We start from the raw sequence: 20,787 nt of genomic DNA on the forward strand, positions 1-20,787 counted from the left end.
AGGGTCACAGTGCATACCCCCCTGTAGTAAGCCTGGAACTCCAGGGCCGGGAGAACCTCTTTCCACTTCAAAGACCCGTCTTTGAAGTCTCCCCCACTTCAAAGACACAACTAGGTAGTATCAATGGACCTCTGACAACCTGACTTCAGTGCACTTCTGGACCTGTGAAGTGTCTGCCATGAAGACTAACTGCGGTGCTGCTTAAAACACGTCCACTCTGCTTGACTCCTGCTTTGCTTGACTCCTGCCTTGCTTGACTCCTGCCTTGCTATGCTAGCCTGCTGTTCCCCTGCCAGGGTGAGTAGGACTGAACCTGCATCTCAGAGTGACTCCAAGGGTTTGCTCGCCTGCCTCCTGATTGAAGTTTCAGGGACATAAAAGACTTCCGTCTCACCTGCAGCTGGACTGTCGTCTGTGAGTCTGCCCTGCCAAGTGTTGCCACCCCAGTCCTGGACCCTGGGAAGTGAGGCCTAAGGTCCTTTGTCAAGCTAACCTACGCATCCTCCTTGAAACCGCTGTATCTTCGCAACTGTGGGTCAGAAGCGGCACGTCTTAGCCTTTTTGTGGATTGGAACTGGCGCATCCCTACAGTTACATGGAATGGACCCAGAACATCGCCTTCGGAACCAAAGCATCCTCTGCTGCAGGATCTATAGCAGCATATACCGCATTCTAAATCAGTGCATCGCACGTGGAACCAACTTATTGTTGCCGTTGCGTGGAGAATCTCAACCCATCTCATCCACTGCGCGGCTTGACACATGCATCTTTTCGGCTGCACCTCGAATCTTCAGGGACCTAGCCTAGATCTAGGTAATTTTGCTTAGGAGTCCTGAGTCCTTGTATTCAGCCCAGCTCCGTCGTGCTCGGCCCTAACTTTTGAATTTGTCACTGTCCGGCAAGACCAGATATCCCAAACAAGCTCAATTTTTCAGTTTATTCTTTACAAATTCATATCACATCTTCCACTTAATGGATTTTGGGCGTGTTGGCCTTCTTTTATTAAAAATAATTATTCTCTATTCGTCTAACCTGTTGTGTAGTCTGTGGTTTCGCTGTGTTACGGTTTAAAGCCAACCAGGATCCCAATTTCAAACAGTGGTCATTGAAATGAGTGCTAGAAGACCTGCGACCTGCACTGTCTTTTGGTGGAAGCTAAATCAATTTCGAGACCTACTTAAACAAGTACCATGTAAGTGCAGATGTTATATAAATAATATTGACCAGCTCGTTGAGGGCAGTGGATTGCGCAAAGACCCTCCAATCTGCTAACCATAGTTTTGGTCATAAAAAGATGGAGGCAGATTAGTTAAATATAAGGCTCAAGGGTTTGGAATAATCTCACCAAACATTAAAACAGTATCTCACACCTGCACTTGAGAAATTTGCTGAAAGTTAAGTGTTCAAAATTCCTTTGATGAAGACTTGCCACTGGTTGTATATCATGGGCAGCAATCATTTGTTAACACATGTTTTGCCCTACCTTTTCAGCAATTCATTTGTTACCAGAGGCACTCGAAATGAGGATTTGTTGTTCTTGTTCATGCCCACTAGCCTAGATTAGTGTTGGAGCTATCTGCAAATTCTGCATTAATCCATAATAATAATAACCTCCTCTACGATTGAGTCAGATGAAACTGCCTTAAGACAAGACAGAGCTTTACAGTACACTGAAATGCATTTTTTAAAAGTTTTGATTCCATCACATTTCACAAATCATTATTGTTAATCGATTCTAACCTAGTCACTGAGTTTATGTATGTAGTACAAAAAAAGTTTCCCTTCATCACCTAATTGTTTGTTTTAAAGCTGTGGTTCAAGTGGTAGAACTGGAGAAAGGAATTCAGGCTACAAATCAGATCTTGTAAAAGTCAAGCAGGAGCCTGGTACTGAAGAAACGGTGTGCAGTTATTCAGGGTCCGTGAAGCAAGAGAAAGCTGCTGATGGCAGAAGAAGTACATGCATGGTAGGTCTTTATAGTGTCTGACCTATTTGGCATTTTTCTCAAACTGACTTTTCTTATGTACTGATTTATTGAAATTGAACCGCACATCAGTCGATAGGAATGCTAGATCTTTAGAGACTTTACAGTTAAAGATCACTCACCCACAGTGTATATGTTCATTTGCAATTATAAAGGGTTTTCATCCTGAATTCTGTTGTATAATGGAAATGTGGATCACTCCGTGTAATGAGGCTTTGACCATTCTGAGGGAGGAGTCTTTTTTGCATGCCTGTATTCAGCTTAGCTAATTTAGTCCTCTTATTGGGAGCTTCTTCAAGTCTGTATTTCAAGCCTCTGCTACAATTCTTCCGCCACAAGTGCTTACATCCAGATCGGTTATGTTTCTTCTTTGAGGTGGACAATGAAGGACCAATTAGAACACATTCATGTTTGCTAACATCTATTTGCTTCTGTCATATGCATTAGTGCAAACACCTGTGTCATTGCTTTCAATAGGGTCTATTTGTCTGCTCTATTTTCAAACAAATGGAGGGAAATCCAACCAGGTGTCAGTTGTTCCCAAATGGTATTTTGCCTTTACAAAGCAGGTTCGTTCCGTCGTCATGCTGTATGCAGCCATTTACTTAAATAGTGTTTTCCAGCTCCTGCGGAACAAAAACCTTTTTCTATTTCGCCCTCTACTGGCGTTGAGTCATAAGAGCATTATGAGCGCAAGATTTGCCTGTCCATGGATACACGTTACCACGCAAAAGGGGTTGTGTTGGATTAACCCAAAGAACACATTACCAAAAAGTAACTATATGTTTCATATGAATCACAGAGAAAAAGAGCACAAGTTATTAAAAAATAATTTGATTGAAATATATAAAAACACATTAATTATGGTGCTCCACAATGAGTGCAAATAAGTGCTTGTGTAATGTTTTATCAGTATAGAATACAGAAACAAGGTCAATTGAAATATCAGCATCATTTCAAAGTTAATTCAAAATCATTCCGAGTGCCCTGGTCAGAAGTCCATATTTATTAGAGTCCAGACTAGGTATTCTGTTTACTAAATTAACAAACCAACATCCATTTCACAAAGATCCAGGCGTGCAAGTCCATCTAAGTTTCGACCCGCAAAATGAAACTGTTGGTAATACATCAACATAGGATCTTCATAAGACCAGTCAAAAGAAACACCCTGTAAGTCCAAATAAATGATAGTCAAAATCTCCAATGTGTGCAGCTATACTTATAAAAAAAAAAAAAGTACCACCATGGTATCAAAATAAAGTGCCTCACCAAGTCTTCTGTAAAACAATATTGTGGGAACCATAGGATTGCAAATCATAATGTTAAGAAAGACCTCTGCATGGGTAATATTTCTGTATGGAAGCCCACTGTAGGCACATCTGGGAGGTGAAAGACCACAAAACATAGACTTATTCACCAAGCTGGGATTGACTCTACACGAGAAAAAATCAAGGAAACAGATCACTTTTCTAGGAGCAATCTTAGACATGGAGAAAAACAAGGCGTTCCCCTCCAACGAAAGACAGCTAAAAATAGTGTCCCACTTCCAGAGGTTTCTAGAAAGAAAGTATCTTTCAGTACACGGATACAAATCATTGCTGGGGATAATGTAATCTTGTATCCCGCTCGTGCCGCACTGCAGATTAAGAAAGCGGCCATTGCAAGAGCAGCTTGACCTCCAATGGCGTCAAGCGCAAGGATCCTTCGAGGACGTGGTGCAAGGAACACCGGTCATGCTGCAGGCAGCAGCGTGGTGGACACAACAGCAAAATGTCTCTCAAGGATTCTCATTCCTCACATCTCCAGCCCCATTGGTAGTGACTACAGATGCATCCCTAGAAGGATGGGGAGCATTTCTCCAAGACCTTCAGGTCAGCGGTTGATGGAAGTTGCAAGAGCAGCAACTGCATATAAACTTGCTGGAGCTCAGAGCAGTGCGCCTTGCTTTGCTGGCTTTCCTACCATGAATCAGAGGTTCGTCAGTGTTGATAAGAACAGACAACAGAACTGCGATGCACTACTTAAACAGGGAGGCACGAGATATCTCTCCCTTTCTCAGGAATTATTATTATTATGTTTCTTATATAGCGCCTGAATCGGCCCCCGAAGGGGTATCTCCGCGCTTGCCTTGGGAACCCGTCCTGGCTTTTCCCTGTGAGATAGCCCCTACAGGGCATCCCCAAGGTGAAAGCCAGGCATCCCGCCGCGGGGGGGCCGTTGTGGAGATTAAGCAAGCTTAATGCCCAGAGTTGCAGAGTGTGAACCCATGATTAGGTCAGGCACCGAAGCGAGAATTATCGAGTCCATGGACATTTGAGCTCAAGACCCTGCCGCGTCGGGAATTGAACCCTGGTCCCGGGTCTGACCCCTGCTTCAGGGTCTGCCTGCTCTAACCAGTGAGCCACACTTCTCCACGAAGCGCAGAACATATTTGAATGGGAACACCAAAGCAGACTCAAAACTTCCTGCCACGAGTAGGAGTTGGACCGGGGAGTCCTGGACAGCATTTTTCGGGCATGGGGGAAATCAACGGTGGACCTCTTCGCCACAAGGGAGAACAAGATATGCCGGTTCTTCGCAAGCTGGCTTCCCCAGGGGTGATCCTGGGGAATGCTTTTTCGATGGCAGGGTCCGATGTCTTTGCCTACGCTTTTCCCCTGATTCCCCTCCTGCCTAGGTTTCTGAGGAAGATAAAGAACGAACCGTGCAGGCTGATCCTGATAGCCCCATGGTGGCCCAGACAACACTGGTTCGCGGAGCTTCTGCTGCTGTCGGAACCGCAGCATATTCGTCTCCAGCCGATACCATCACTTCTGACAATGTCCCAGGGACAAGTGCTCCATCCGGACCCGAACTCCTTGCACTTAGCAGCCTTTCTCCTGAGCACTGTGAGTTCCAACATCTGAATATTTCGCAGGAGTGCAGAAACATCATATCGAAGGCGAGGGCAGAGAGCTCAAACACGACCTACAGAATGAAGTGGAAGAGGTTTTGTGTCTGGTGTCAACGCAATGGTACCCATCCTCTTGCGGTGGCACCTCATGAAATCATACCATACATCTTTCTATTAGCCAAGTCTGGATTAGCTCACGCTTCTTTAAAGGTGCATTTAGCGGCAATATCCCGATACAGGAGATCTGCATCCGGCCCTTCCTTATGGTCAGCTCAGATCATCAAGCAGTTCATGAAGGGATTATTCAGGGTTTTTCCTCCAATAAAACCTCCACCTCCGCTCTGGAATCTTAACATAGTATTGTCTCAATTGATGAAACAACCTTTCGAACCCATACACAGAGCGGACCTAAAATTCTTATCTTGGAAAGTGGTGCTTCTCCTCGCCCTAACTTCAGCTAGGAGGGTAGGAAAACTACAAGCTCTCACAATTAGAGACCCTTTTTACAGTTCAAAGAGGACAGAATGATTCTGGGGACTAATCCAAGATTTATTCCTAAAGTGCCTACTGACTTCCATTTGAATGAGCCATCGGTGTTGACGCGTCTCTTTCCTCAACCAACAACAGCGGCGGAAAGAGTAAGGAATAAATGTGCTTTGTGAAGTTACTGCTCACGATTCTAATTCAGGCATGTGAATCTATGAAAGTTCCAATACTGGAGTAAGAAAACAAGTTACTTACCTGTAACTGTAGTTCTCCAGTATTGGAAGCTTTCATAGATTCACATGCACCCACCCTCCTCCCCTGAGAGGCTCACCTTGGATTCGGCACGACAAGTGTTTGGTATGCAAAAATGCGCGAAAATCTGAGGAGCAAGAGGTTCTCTAAGGAGTGTTCTAGAGGGTGAGGACAGCTGATTGGTTCAGGGAAAAGTTTGGGCCTTTTTACATAACAAAGGCTATGGGTTGCAAAAGGGAAATGGGCCCAGGCCTCTTTTCAGTTTGCTATACTGCTATGCATTGCTTTTTTATGTACCGGAGACTCCCGTCTCGACAACGGGGAATAATTCAGGCATGTGAATCTATGAAAGCTTCCAATACTGGGGAACTACAGTTACAGGTAAGTAACTTGTTTTCTTCCATTTTCTATGTCCATTTTATATGATATACCACTAAGTGGTTATATCGTGCAGAGATTCCCCCAGAATTGTACAGGGCTCAATGTAAACCCAAAGTGCTCTATTTGTGGTAGTGTGGTCGAGCATCCCTAGACCTAACTCAGAGGAATGTAAGACATTTGTTATGCACAAAGTGATTAATAAATGACACGTCTTCAAAAAGATAAACACCAATTTTGTAAAAATAAGCTTCTTTCAAGATTTATGTTAAGCCCAAGAAATCTGTAAAAAGATGAGTAAGTTTCTCATAAAAAAATGCTTTTCACTTTAAGAAGTGGAATTTTCAGTTCAGCAATGTTTAACCTATGGGAGGAAACCAAGAATGCGCTTTTGCAGGAAAGTATACAACTTATATTCTTGGTTTCAGGATGAAAACTCTGCACCAGGTAAGGTTCAGGTAAGTAGCAAAACTGCACCTTCACCGGCACAGAGGCGGCTGGGTGCACGGTTCAGATCTGAAAGAAACAGTTAGTTATAGATTCCTTACCTTAGAATTACCCCCAGGATGTTATTCGATCCGGAAAGTTTTTCGTCAGCAGTATCCCTGCGAGATGGAAGGTGGCGTCTGTTGACTCCGCGTTTGTCGTTAGCATTGTGGTCGCCGGGATGACGTTGCAGTAGCTACAAAGACGCCGCCCTCGCGTGCTGTGGCAGTTCTTTCTTTTTCCGCGCCAGCCAGCGCAGATCCGGAGAGAGCGGTACCTTCAGTCACTTTTTGACTGACTTTCTATCGACTTTTGTCGACATTGTTCTTGCGTCGTGGACTCCTGGTGCATGTCAGGGATGCCTGGCTTCAAGGCTTGCGGTTCCTATAGCCGACTGATGTCAGTGATGGATCCGCACTGCATGTGCCTCTTCTGCCTGGAGTGAGACCACAACCCTAAGTCGTGCTCTGACTGCCCAACCATGAATCAAAAGTATTTACGGGATCCGTCCCGAAAGCTTCCCGAGGCCCAGCAGTCGGCTCTGCATCACTTGAGGTCCTTGTCGTGTAGGAGGTCAAGGGACCAGCCGCAGAGCCACCATCATTCTTCATCCAAGTCTTCGCACTCAGGGTCAGGTAAATCGAAGCACAAGTAGAAGTCGAAGAAGCACCGTCGCTCTTCGACTTCTTCCCGCCCGTCGGCCAGCGCAACGAGGAATGCGGGTGGTGCCCCTCCCCCAGCTCCGCATGCAAGAGCCCAAAGGGTCAACCCTGGGTTTCCCTGCCTTTTCAGGACCTGGAGCGACCCCTGCCCAGCTTCATCAATTTTACAAAGCCATCGATGCCATCTTTGGGCATCCTGACTCCGCCAGCATGCCTTCGTGCCCTATGGACTCGACTGGGGGCCCTAGGCCTTAGACTCCGGATGCCTCTGCACCGCATGGCCCCCTTGGATCCAGGCCTGGACCCGGATCGGCACCGGGTGACCTAGTTACACCTCCCCCGGTGTGTTTTCTACCGGCACTACATCCGCAGCTAACACAGGTTGTGTCCCCAGCCGGCGTCGAACCCTGACCTGCATCCCGATGTAGACATGGAGCCGGACTGGCGGCGGTGGGTACTTTTGTGCCCCTGTTCTACCCTGGCTCTTTGAAACCAGATTGACAGTCAGAGGAGGGTGAGGAGAAAGGGGGGTGTGTGTCTGGAGACCCTTTAACTGACCAGTTAGGTTATGAACCGGACTGGAGAAAGGAACTGGGGAAGCCAGTGGTCTTGATACTGCACCAGACCGTGGCATGTTGTCTCCTCCTCCTACCGTGGCTACGGAGGAGGTAGCGTCTTATGCAGTGGTGTTGCATAGGGTGGCCGAGGCTTTCAGCCTCGTGCTACCTATGATGGCAGTCAGAGGTGCTTCAACCGGCAGCGAGCTCTTTGGAGCCCCTGCTGCTGTTTAATGAAGCCCCAAGAGACATCCTTTTGAGCACCTGGTCCAGGCCCAACACAGGGGTTTATTTATTTAATTTATTTTGAAAGTTTTATATAGCGCGAACAAGATCTTTGCAGATATCAGAGCGCTTTACAAAGCATAGAATAACACCAGGAGAGTGAATAACAGGCCATTAGGTACAGCGTAGTTGTAGGTAAAAGTGGGGTGGGGTATGTACATGAGGGAGCATAGTAAAACAGGTACATCAATAATGCAAATAGTACAAATAGGTGTGAGCATAGACAGTCTGGTAAGTCAATAATACAAGTAATACGAATAATCGAGGGATCGTACAGATAATACAGATCGGTGCAGAGACTTTAAAAATCCACGTTAATAGATCACGTGTATTTAGCCATGAGGATAGCTTTTACTTCTTTCTTAAATAGTGTGATGGAGGAGATGAGTCTGGTTTCAGGAGTGAGTGAGTTCCAGATCCTGGGTGCCATTCCTGAAAAAGGAGCGTGTATAAGTTTTTTCCTTCCGGAATCTTCGAGGTTTTAGCAGAAGATTGTTTGTGCCTCTAGTGTTTCTAGAGCCGCCAGAGATTGTCAGCTTCTGGGTGAGGTAACTTGGTGAGCTCAGGTGTACAGCCTTGTGTGTCATGCAGGCGATTTTCAGATGTATTCTGGCTTCAAAAGGCAGCCAGTTCAGGGATTTCAAGTCAGGGGAGATATGCGAGTTTTTTTGACCCAGTGATGAGTCTCGCTGCAGCGTTTAGAGAAGCTCTTAGGGGTGCAGTAGTAGTTAGAGGGAGACCGCAGAGGGCGATGCTGCCGTATTCTATTCAAGGGATGACTAGTGCTTGTACTGCACTTTGGCTGGGAGGAAGGGTTTGTTTCCTCAGGGTATTGATTTGGTAGTTCGCACCCTTAGTTGCCTTGCTGATGTGTTGCTGCATGTTGAGATTGGTGTCGAGTGTTATGCCCAAAGATTTTGCTGAGTCCACGATGGTTGGTTGGACATTTAGTGCAGTTAGGTGTTTAAGCCAAGTTTGAGTGGTAGAGATATTCGCGGGAGGTGAGATCAGAAGGAACTCTGTTTTCAGAGCATTGAGTTTGAGATGATTATCGGCAAGCCAGGATTGGGTGCTTCTGATCGTTGAGTTCAGGAGTACAATGTCTTTGGGGATTGTAATTTGAGATATAGTTGGGTGTCATCGGCGTACATGTGAAAGAGTACATTGGATGCTTGTAACAAGGAGGTGAGAGGTTCCATAACTAGGTTGATAACTCTGGATAGGAGGATTGCCCGACGCCACTGCCCAGCAGCCCCAAGCGACCCCACTTTCCTCTCCCAACATTCCACCCCTGAGAGCTTGGTGGTCCACGCCTCCACTTCCAAGGGCGCATTCGCCAACACTCCACCTGATGGGGAATCCAAGAAGCTGGACCATCTAGGGAAGATGGAATTCCACCAGCTTGGGACTGTGGTCGGTTAACACTGCATGTCTGTTGGGCCGTTACACCCACTCTGTGTGTGTGATACTGTTGCGCAAGTGCTCCATCAGTGCCCGCAGGTGGCGCAGACCATACTCTCTTGGGCGTTTGCCAAAGGAAGAGATGCAGCGAAGTTTACCATCCGCTGTGTGCTGGATACCCCCATCTCACTAGGCACAACGATTTCAACTTCGGTAGCCTTTCGACGCTATGCCTGGTTGAGTTTGACTGGGTTTTCAGGAGATGTCCAATCCACCCTTATGGACATGCCCTTTGATAGGCCTCGCCTGTTAGGTGACAAAGCGGACAACGCGCTGGGGAGCTTTAAGGACTCTCTGGCTACCGCCAGGTCCTTGGGCCTCTCCACCCCTGCCCTGCGCAGTCTGCTTTTCACCCCTTTTGTGGCTTTGGAAGGGGTGCCCCGCCACGTCCTTCCCAGAGCCACAGGCCTGCGCAAGCTGTTCAGCCCCAGCGATGCCTGGGATGTGGGAACCACCGCAGTGGTTCTGGGTGCCAGCGAGCGGGCCAGTCCACCACAGCCTCCTCTGCAGCAGCCTCCAAAGTCTGACCTTTTAGGGCCACCAATTGCCAATGGGCGGCAGGATTCGCCATTTCTGATTTGTTCTGCATTCCGTCCATCAATTGTATTGCTAGTGAGTAGAGAACCTTGCATCTGTATTCGTACAGCTCCTCCAGTAGTAAACAGAGAGACCATGCTTTTGTTGAATTCTCATAGTGCTTGCACTAGTGAGTAGAGAAACCTTGTGTCTGTTATATTTGTACAGCTCCTCCGGTAGTGAGGTGCGAGACTGTGCTTTTTTGGATGCTCACAGCCCTTGCACTAGTGAGTAGAAAAGCATTGCGTCTGATATTCGTACTGCTCCTTCAGTAGTGAGCAGAGAGACCTGGCTTTGTTGGATTCTCATAGTGCTTGCACTAGTGAATAGAGACACCTTGCTTTTGTTATATTCGTACTTCTCCTGCAGTAGTGAAGAGAGATAGTGAAGACGGAGACCTTGCTTTGTTGGATTCTCACAGGCCTTGTACTAGTGAATAGAGAGACCTTACTTATGTTATATTCATACAACTCCTGCAGTAGTGAACTTTTAAAGTATTTTAAGGCACCATATTTGTGACTGTTTACATAAATATGGCAGCTTTACTTCAGCTTAATGTGTGACATTGATCCTCATTCGGTCCATCACCTGTTGTTTTTGCAATTCCGCTATAAGTGTACTGGGGATGCCCAGACGTGGGTCCCAGGCACTCCACACCACTGGAGTCAAGCTAGCCGGGCTGATGAGAGGTGTTACCTCGAAACCGGTCCGGTCCTCGGATGCTTGATTCCGTTCTGGGAAGGACATGGCTTTTGTAGTTCGGACTGGACTGTTCCCATGGGGCACAGGGTCAGTGCTGATTTGCATATCGCCATTGTCTAACCCAGGGTGGTGTGGAGTGCAAAAAAACGATGGATTAGGACCCAGATCTTTTGACTGGGTTGAATGTGTGACATTGATCCTCATTCGGTCCATCACCTGTTGTTTTTGCAATTACTTCAGCTTAAGGCTTGTTTTTTCTCTCCTTGTGTCTACCTTTGTTGAGAAGGTGTACGGAAAGAGGTGTGTACATCCTGTGTTGCGTTTACGTACTGATAGAAAAGTCCCCAGCAATATAGAGCTAGGGATGCTAATCAACAGGACGTTTTGAGTTTTGCACTTCAACTTTATACATGATTTCTTATTTAAAATAAAATATCCAGAGGAAAGCTAATACAATTTCTAGCTGCTGTGCTGGTCCAAACCACATGCTTTACACTATGCACATGTAAAGTCAAAAAACGATTCAGGAGACCATGTGGTGACATCAAAAGTATTCACTCAGAAGAGGTCTCCTTACATTTATTTCATTCCTTCTAGTACCAAAACTTTACATTGAGGTGCAGTATGCGTATAAGTGTGACATTGCGTGGCGCAAAACTAGGCGTTAATAAACTGAGACAACACACGCCACGCTGTCCAGATTACCTAAATGTAGTATTCCTGTAAATGCATGCAGATTTTTTATACGAACAAACTCATTTAATAACAGTCTGAGCGATCGGTGTACCGTAAATAATGCAAAAGAAAGGTCGTTTTTCCTTACCTGGTATATTCTACATTACAGATGATATAAAACCCATCGTTATGCACATAAAGATATCTAGGGTGGCCAGAAAGATTCGTAAAAATATCTGGAACAGGGCACGGCAAACTTGCATACGCTCGGTTAAGTAACTCGGTGCATACTGTTCATTCTAAGGATGTTGCAATTAGGCTGACGGAAGGCCGGTTTCCAGTGTAGCTGCTCAGTACAAGAGGAACAAGCAATGTTTCATGCATCTATTCATTAGATCAGATCTGTACAGAGGATACTTAGGAGAGTACATTTAGAAAGGGGATGTGCGACATAGGTCCAGGAGAGTTGCGTACTCACCACAGTTTCACAAACACGGACCCTACTCAGCTCGATTGAATGTAAGTTAATGTTACATGGTTGTTCTGTTAATGTGGTAAAGATACGGCTATCCTGAATATATGATGGACATCGCAGATAAAGAACTCTCAATTAAGAGTATATGATGCCACAGGGCTAATGTACTGAAATTTGTAAGAAGGTAGAAAAAATTAGTAGCCATTTTTTAGAACACGCTTTAGTACTTTATGCAGCATGTGTATATAGGAATGCATATAACATAGGGGTGTCAAAGTGTATGTCAAGGAGGGCCGAATCTAAAGCATAATTTGACCACGGCCACCTGAGGGACAAAATTACAGTTTAATTTTAAAGGTATCAAAAAATGGGTAATGCTTCAAGTTCCCCATGGGTATTACAAGATGGGGTTGTAAGTCCCGTTCTGAACTGGATCTCATCAAAAATTCAGTTGGCCCTGGCTGCTGCTACGAAGCCGTGGGTAGAGCTAAAGTCTCACCACCCTCTTCAGTGGTGGGTTAGTACTTACTACTCACTAAGTCACCTGTGCAGGCCTGCGTACTGAGCAGGATTGGCAGCATGGTTCTCAACGGACTTTAAAAAAGAAAACAAACCTGACTATGTCCATGATGAAAAAGAAACTCTGCCTCCAATGGAACCACTGGAAATTATATCCTATAGCCGCTGTAAACTCTAGTTTCTTCCGTGGGTATATTAGGATGAAATTCCTAAACAAATATCACTAACAATTACATAATCACTGAAACCAGAACTTACATACAGTCCAGTGTATGCAGCCATCATCCTATTTGCTGGTCGACTCTCTACAGCCCTAAGGGGTATAAGTCCTCGAGGGGCACTCAGCCCCTCACCGCTGCACAGCTCAGCATGGAGATAATTGGCACTCAGGAGGTGAGCTCCCACATGCCAGCCGATGTCCTACTGGGTAATGGGGAAGGCGACACACAAAGTTGGCTTAAAAGAGTTTAACAAACTAGCGGCGTGCAGTCTGTGCCGCACGCTGATGCGCATCCTAGACACGGACGGGAATGGGCGGAGCAAAGGCGGGACTTTCGCCCGCCTTTACCCAATTGCGTGCCGTTTTTTTAAAAAAATCACGCTACAGCCAATGCCAGCCTGCGTAAGCAAAACCACACACAAGCGTCTGGTCAGCTTTCTGAAGCCCATTCAAGAGGTCTTGTGCGAGCAGTGCTGCACACTGCAACGCTAGGCGCGAGACTGAAAAATGGGCTGCCATAGAGCATCTAAAGGGTATTAGCTAAGGCATCAGAACTTGAGAAGCCCAATTGTTTTGTGGGATTAACCTTCTCGCAGCAAAGATGTCCAGTGAGTGATTTAAACTAATTTGTGATTGCAAATGCACACTCAACATATCGACTTAAAGCTGTCTCAGATAGCAGGGTTTGTGCTGAAGTGAATGGTACTATCCACAGTGTTTATACCTGAGCTGTGTTTAGCAGTCACCATTCACACTCTGACTCATACATTTAAGAAGTTGTTTTTTTTGGAACTGGTCAGACTCACTAGATGACATATTTTGACAGTAATTACTTCCCTGCTGTTGCCAAGTGGGTTCCAGGCACTTTATCCTTCTTGATTAACCGATTATTGGATATCAACTGTGAGTTTCACTATACTAATTCAACACTAATCCTTATGGGTTCCAGAGTAGTGTGCTACTCGCCAAAAAAGCGCTTCAAAACCCCATCAAGGGTAGCAAGCGCTATATAAGTAAAAACCTCTTTCCCTCTTCTATCCTGCTGCCTACCCTTCTCTATTCAAATAACTGAATAACATATCAACAACTGAAATTAATTCGTATTTCACTATACTAATTTTCAACACTAATCCTTTATGGGTTCCTGAGTAGCGTGCTACTCGCCAAAAAAGCGCTTCAACACCGATTAGGGGTAACAGGTGCTATATGAATGCAAACAGTTCTTTCCCTTCTATCCCTCCACTATCATATTCACTCCAATTAACTGACTAATATCCACCACTTAAATTACTTTCATTTTTCACTATACTAATTCAACACTAATCCTTTATTGGTCCCGGAGTAGCGTGCTACTCGTCGAAAAAGTGCGTTGACGCCTCGTCAGGGGTAGTAAGCGCTGTATAAATGCAATTACAATATAATATGGCCCTTCTTCAACAGGAAGTTTTGGCACTCTTGGCCAAGGGGGCCATTGAGCTAGAGCCTGTCTTAGAAGTAGGTCGTGATTTTTATTCCCACTACTTTCTGGCATCCAAGATAGACAAAGTCCTCCGTCTATCTTGGATCTTAGGAACGTCAACCGCTTCCTCCGGAAGCAGATGTTTAAATTGTTGACGCTAGCTCAGTTACTGTCTGCCCTCGACCCTGGAGACTGGATGGTAGCGTTGGATTTTCAGGACGCTTATTTTCACATCCCGTCGTGCCAGCCCACCGGCGTTACCTGCAGTTCACGGTAGGCCAAAAGCACTTTCAGTTTACCGGGCTCCCCTTTGGCCTTACCAGCGCCTCTCGGGTGTTCACAAAAGTGATGGAGGTGGTCGCAGCTCATCTACGCAGATCAGGGGTTCCTGTCTTCCCCCCCTATCTCGATTACTGGCTGTGGAGGTGGGTCGACCCAGGCAGTCTTCTTCCACTTCCAGACTACAGCGGACCTCCTGCACTCGCTGGTGTTCTCTATCAATGTGCCAAAGTCACACCTGACTCCCTCTCAGAAGTTCCTCTTTATTGGAGCGGTTCTTGACACGTAGCAGTTTTGGGTCTATCCTCCCGAACAGCGAGTCCGGGATATTTGGGCTATGATTCCGATCTTTCACCCTCTATCCCAGGTTTCAGTCAGAATAGCCCTGAGGCTGTTGGGCCTCATGGCCTCCTGCATCCTGTTGGTGGATCATGCCAGGTGGCATATGCAGGCTCTGCAGTGGGACCTGAAGTTCCAGTGGGCACAGCATCGGGGGAATCTGTCTGATTGCGTTCAGATCTCGGAGAGCACTGCCTGACAATTGCAGTGGTGGCTAACGAACCAGGATTGGGTCAACGGCAGATCCCGCTCCCTTTCCCAACCAGAGTTCACAGTGGTGACTGATGCATCACTTCTGGGATGAGCTGGCCGCATGGGGGAAGCGGAGATCAGAGGCCTCTGGCGGAGTCCAGGCTCCACATCAACCTTCTGGAGGTTTGGGCGATTTGTCTTGCACTTAAAGCATTCCTTCCCTTTGTCCGGGGAAAAGTAGTGCAGGTGTTCACAAACACCACCACCGCCATGTGGTACTGCAACAAACAAGGCAGCGTGGGGTCGTGGGCCTTATGTCCAGAGGCCCTCTGCCTCTGGACATGGCAGGAACATAGGGGCATATCCCTGGTGGTTCAACACCTGGCAGGTTCCCTAAAAGCCAGGGCGAACGATGCATGATGGATCATGAATGGCGTCTTCACTTGGAGGTGGTGCAAGGTCTCTTTCGACAGTGGGGAGAGCCTTGGTTAGATCTATTCGCCACTGAAGAGAAAGCGAAATGTCATCAATTCTGCGTGTTGGAATTTCCAAGGCGGCTCTCGTTAAGTGATGCTTTTCTGCGTTAGTGGAGTTGTGGTCTTCTACACCTTTCCGCCTATACACCTTTCCGCCTATGCCACATCTGCCCAGAGTGCTGACGAAGATCAAGTGCTACTGGGCCCAAGACATTCTTGTGGCTCTTGATTGGGCACGTAGAGTCTGGTATCCCGAGCTGCTCAACATGGCCATCGATCCTCCGATCAGACTGCCTCTTCGGGAGGATCTTCTGTCGCAGCTGCAGGGGATGGTCCTCCACCTGAACCTGTCCTGCCTCCACCTCCTTTCGTGGAGATTGAGCTGCGGCAGATGATGCCGTTTGACTTGCCTCCCGAAGTGTGTGATGTTATCTTGGCAGCCAGATGTCCCTCCACTAAGACGGTATACGCCTGTAGATGGAACAAATTTGTAGCATGGTGCACAGCAAAGGCTGTGGATCCCCTTTCCGCCCCTCTTTCTGAGGTTCTCTTGTTTCTGCTTTCTTTGGCCCAGCAGGGCTCTGCTCTGGGCACTCTAAGGGCTACCTCTCGGCCATTTCAGCCTTCCTTCGCTTCCTTATCAGCCATCTCTTTTGAAGTCCCCGGTTGTAAATCGTTTTCTTAAGGCCATTACTCATCTTTTTCCTCCTGTTCCCTACGTAATGCCCCAGTGGGGCTTGAACTTGGTTCTTACATATCTTATGTGCGCTCCCTTTGTGCTGCTACATAACTGCCCTCTCAGGCTTCTAACTTTGAAAACTGCTTTTCTGGTGGCCATCATCTCTGCACGTAGGGTGAGTGAGCTACAAGCTCTCTTCCAAGCCTCCCTTTCTGGCTGTTCATCCGGACAAGATAGTCCTTAGAACTAGACCTTCCTTTCTTCCCAAGGTAGTTTCTTTCCACATTGGCCAAACCATCACTTTGTCCACCTTCTTTCCGCCTCTGCATCCTTCAAAAGAGGAAGAGAGGCTCCACCGTCTGTACCCAAAACGTGCACTTTCCTTATATTTTGATTGCACCAAACAATTACTGGTGGACGGCCAGCTCTTTGTTGGTAACTTGGGCGACAAAGATTGGACCATGCACAAACTGACCATCTCCAGGTGGGTCGTTTTGTGCATAAAAGTTTGCTATTCTTTGGCATCGAAGGAGCCTCCAGTGGGACTGCACGCCCATTCCACCAGGGCGATTGCAGCTACCACTGTTTTGGGACAGGGAGTCCCCCTTAATGACATCTGTCAGGCAGCTACATGGGTATCGCTGCACACATTCACTAAACACTACTGCCTGGACAGCCAAGTCCGGTGAGACGGCTTCTTTGGCCATTCGGTTCTCCAGGACTTTCTTGTGTGAACTTAGTTCGCAGACCCACCTTCGGTGTTGGTATTGCTGTGATATCTATTCTAAGGTAAGGAATCTATAACTAACTTTCTTTCAGATGAACAAGTTACTTACTTTAGGTAACAATATATCTGTAAGAAACATTTATAGATTACTTACCGCCACACCCATCCTCCCCATTCTGTGATGAGTTCTAGGGTTAAGAGCTTCCTTTAGGGCCCTATTTTTGTTCATCAGTGGTCAGTGTCTTGCATGGCTCTGCTCTTCTGACGTGGAAAGTTGTGTACAGAACTGACGTCAGCGCGTGAGGGAGGCGCCTATGTAGCTACTGCGACATCGTCCTGGCGACCACGACGCCAACCCTGAACGCGGAGCCGACCAATGCCAATTTCCGACACACTGGGGTACTGCTGATGAAAAACTTTCTGGATCCAGTCTGACGCCTGGGGATAATTCTATGGTAAGCAATCTATTACTAACCTATGTTTCTTAAAGATATATTGTTACCAAAGGTAAGTAACTTGTTCATTTGGAATCTAGTGACAGTGTTTCCCAAAAGTGAAAGAGTAATTCAAGAGATGCTGCTCACAGGTGAGTAAAGCAGTTTGGTAACCCAATCTCCGAGGGTTAAGGTAAACATGGGGGAAGAGGGGAGGCCACAAGGCAGCAACAAACTTACACCCTCAGCGGCACTGGCGTCTGGGTGCAGATACCAACACACATTTGGATGCCAAATGCAAACCACTGGTGGAACTCGGTTTTGAACAAAGGCTGCAGGCTCAGGCCAGGAGGCCGTACAAAGCAAACCTGCAGCTGCCCAGGTCGGTAGAGATGGTAGGGGATATAGGGACACCGCTAGGGGACATAGGGACACCGCAAGGGAGGGGACATAGGGAACACAGTTGATCGCGATCCCCAAAACCGAGGGGCTTCTGGTGCAAGGGTGTCCTGGGGCGTCATAAAGTCTTACCAGTCAGGTCACGGGTCAGGGGGAGTCTTGGAGTTGAGGCTGTAGGCGCTGGGGAACCTTCACAGGACTGGTGTTCACTTGGGCGTCGGGTGAAGAGGTGGGTCCAACGCTGGTTTCGCAGTTTATCAGGTCAGAGGTCTTTGTTCTTTAAAATTGGTTTCTTCTGGACAGATTCACTGTGCATGGGAGATCTTGGTCTTTTTTGAAGGAAGGCAGTCCTCACAATGCTTTGGGAGTTGCTGGGCTGCAGGACAGGTTGTCTGTTGTCGCAGGATCGTCAAGGGCTGAAGACAGTTGGTTAGTGTCAGTAGCATTCTCTGCTGATGCAATGCCCAGCTCATCTTAGGTCGTCGGGAATCAGATTTTAAGATCTGGGGGTACCATCTAAATACTAGATATAAGGGCGTTACAGGGGAGTGATAGGCTCTGACCAATGGGTTCCTTACCTGGGGTGCCTACACCCTTCATTATGCCATCCTCCTGTGTAGGGGAGGGCATAGTTCTCGCATTGATTGGATAAGTCCCACTATCTTCAAGATGGTACACTGAAAAATGTACTTCACTTCGCCTCAAGCACCTGAGGGGTGGAGTTGGCAAAGGGGGGCACACCACCTATTCTTACTTAGTTTGTGACTTGCTTCCTCATTGGGCTTGCTAACTGACACCGCTGCGCAGACCAACGCCTGGGGTGGAGCATCAGCCTGCTCTGTCTGGACGATCTGCCAGTCCTTCAAAGTGTTCCAGCCCTCAATCTGAGGTGGATTACTTAAGGTCCTGATTATCAACACAACAGCAATGTGGTACGCCAACAAGAAGGGTGACATAGGCTTGTTCTCACAGAGTCTGAAGGCCCTTTCATAAAGCCTCCTTTATGCTCTTATTTATTAAAAAGTTCTAGCAGGCCTTTCTAAAAGTTCTTTCTCTCCTTTGGAACTGAACCTGGTTCTTTCCAAATGTAATGGTTTCTCCATTTGAATCCATACGCAAGGCTTCATTGCAGTATCTGTCCAGGAAAGTAGATTTCTTTGTGCCATAACACAAGCATGCAGAATTATTTAATTTTATACTCATCAGCTGCTGAACCCAATACTATTTTTCATTGTAATATGGTACTCATGACCACCCATATGTCCTTTTTTCCCAAAGTAATGCCAATTTCACATTAAGCAGAGTATTACTTCTCCAGTGGTTTGTAGTGTGTCATCTACTCCAGACGAGCATACTCTCCATTTAATAGACATGATAGGTGTGTTCCTTTTTTTATCTGGATAAAATTAAGGAACTCCAATAAAGATTTAATCATTCATGCTCCTAAGCATACAGGTATCGACACACAAATACAGTCTTTCTCTCTGGATTGTATCTTGAAATACTCCATTTACCAGTTGGCCAACAAGCCACTGTCGGGGAGACACAAAGCTCAAAGCCTTACATACAAGAGGAAAAATGGCTACAATGGCTTGGTTAAACATTTTGTTGCCAGATGTGTATAACACAGCTGCTGGGAAATCCATGCTTGTGTTTACAGGACACTGTGCCTTGATTCGTGTGCAAACACTGATGTGGATCAGGCTACCTTCAAAGCTTTTGGTTGAGGCTGCCATAAGACCGGTCTGTTTTCTGTGGTTGTGTACCTTTTTTATCCCGCTTGGCCTAGATCTGTAAAAACAATTTGCTTGCTAATTTAAAGTTTGACTGTAGATCTTAAGATGTAGTGGACATGGTTACCTGCATGTGGTCCTTGTTATGTATCGTGGTGCTTCCATGAATCCCTGAATGACCCACCCTCCTCCCAATTTGTCGCCCTTAGAGTATCTACCCTAAAAGAACTGATGCGTAAAAAGGTGCTAGTACAAGGAGCAATGAGATTGGAAGCCCATGGACTTATAAAAGAAAGGGTGCTTATTAAACTGTTCATTCTTAAGGCCCACAGTGTTTTTTTTTTATAAGTTGTGTAAAGCAACAGTTGTGATGCAGTGGCTGCAGTGTAGTTGGGGAGGAAAAATCTTTTTTTTTTTTTAAAGTCCATTATTCAGAAAGTTTGTATATTCCTCTGCCTATGTACATGCTGGACTTTTTCCCATCTTGCTCTAAACATAAATTAAATTGAAGGTGTGCTGGGAGTCCTCTCACACAGCAGAGAAGTATTCGGTCATGTATGACTTCAATGAAGATCACAACAGTCCAAAACCAGGACAAGAAGTAACAATTTCTTGTCTGCCTCCTGCAAGAATGAGTACTTGGATGCCATTCAGAATTCAGTGTTTAGGTGATGGCTTTACTGGAATACATGTACCTAGGAGCTTATATATTTGAAACTACTTGGCATTAAAATTGTGTGGCTGTTTCCTTGGCTTTCATATTGGTAACAGTTTCTTTATTTGCATTTTTAAGCTGTTTTCCAAACCTACTTTTTGAAAATATGGCATTTATATATTTACATGTTTTCATTTTATTGTAGTTGAGCAGTCCAGAAAGCAGTCTCACGCCCCCTCTGTCAAGTAACGTGCCCTTGGACAATGAGCTGGATGCTGTAGGGAGCACTGAAAATCATGTAAAAGCAGAGCTGACGAATGCAAGCAAAAGTTGCAAGCAGTCAGCACAGAACAATCTAGTAAATGGGAAATCACCAGTGCGTAGCTCCATGCATCGATCCCCTCGAGGTGGTGGGGAAGGCAATAACAAAGAGGATGATCCAAATGAGGACTGGTGTGCTGTTTGCCAAAATGGAGGGGATCTCCTTTGCTGTGAAAAGTGCCCCAAGGTCTTTCATCTCACTTGTCACGTGCCTACACTTCTCAGCTTCCCAAGGTAATTAACTCTGAGTCTTCACACATTAATATTAAATAGTGAGTAACAGTTTGGATGTGGCACAATCACGGTTCAGTAGCAGACTGCTGTTTAATTTATTATAAAAAAAAGCAGTTGACTCCCAGTAAATTGTAGAATGCCTTCACAGTCCTCGATAGTCATTTTAATGATTTCACTTTTGAATGTATGTTCAAGTATTGACTTGTGATTCTTAAGAATGGCTATGGTTGATAATGATAAACAGGTGAA

General features: G+C 46.2%; 1 protein-coding gene across 3 annotated transcripts in view; it reads left to right on the forward strand.

Annotated features, from left to right (window-relative positions):
• Positions 1–20,787, forward strand: part of TRIM33 (tripartite motif containing 33) — a 418,511-nt gene that overhangs the window by 229,973 nt on the left and 167,751 nt on the right. For all 3 annotated transcript variants that reach the window (XM_086923290.1, XM_086923291.1, XM_086923292.1), the window contains 2 exons: positions 1,810–1,966; positions 20,189–20,538. In XM_086923290.1, coding sequence (XP_086779416.1) covers positions 1,810–1,966; positions 20,189–20,538 — 507 coding nt within the window. The remainder of the gene's footprint in view (positions 1–1,809; positions 1,967–20,188; positions 20,539–20,787) is intronic.

This window comes from Lissotriton vulgaris, chromosome 5 (genome assembly GCF_964263255.1).
Source record: "Lissotriton vulgaris chromosome 5, aLisVul1.2, whole genome shotgun sequence".
Lineage (NCBI taxonomy): Eukaryota > Metazoa > Chordata > Amphibia > Caudata > Salamandridae > Lissotriton > Lissotriton vulgaris.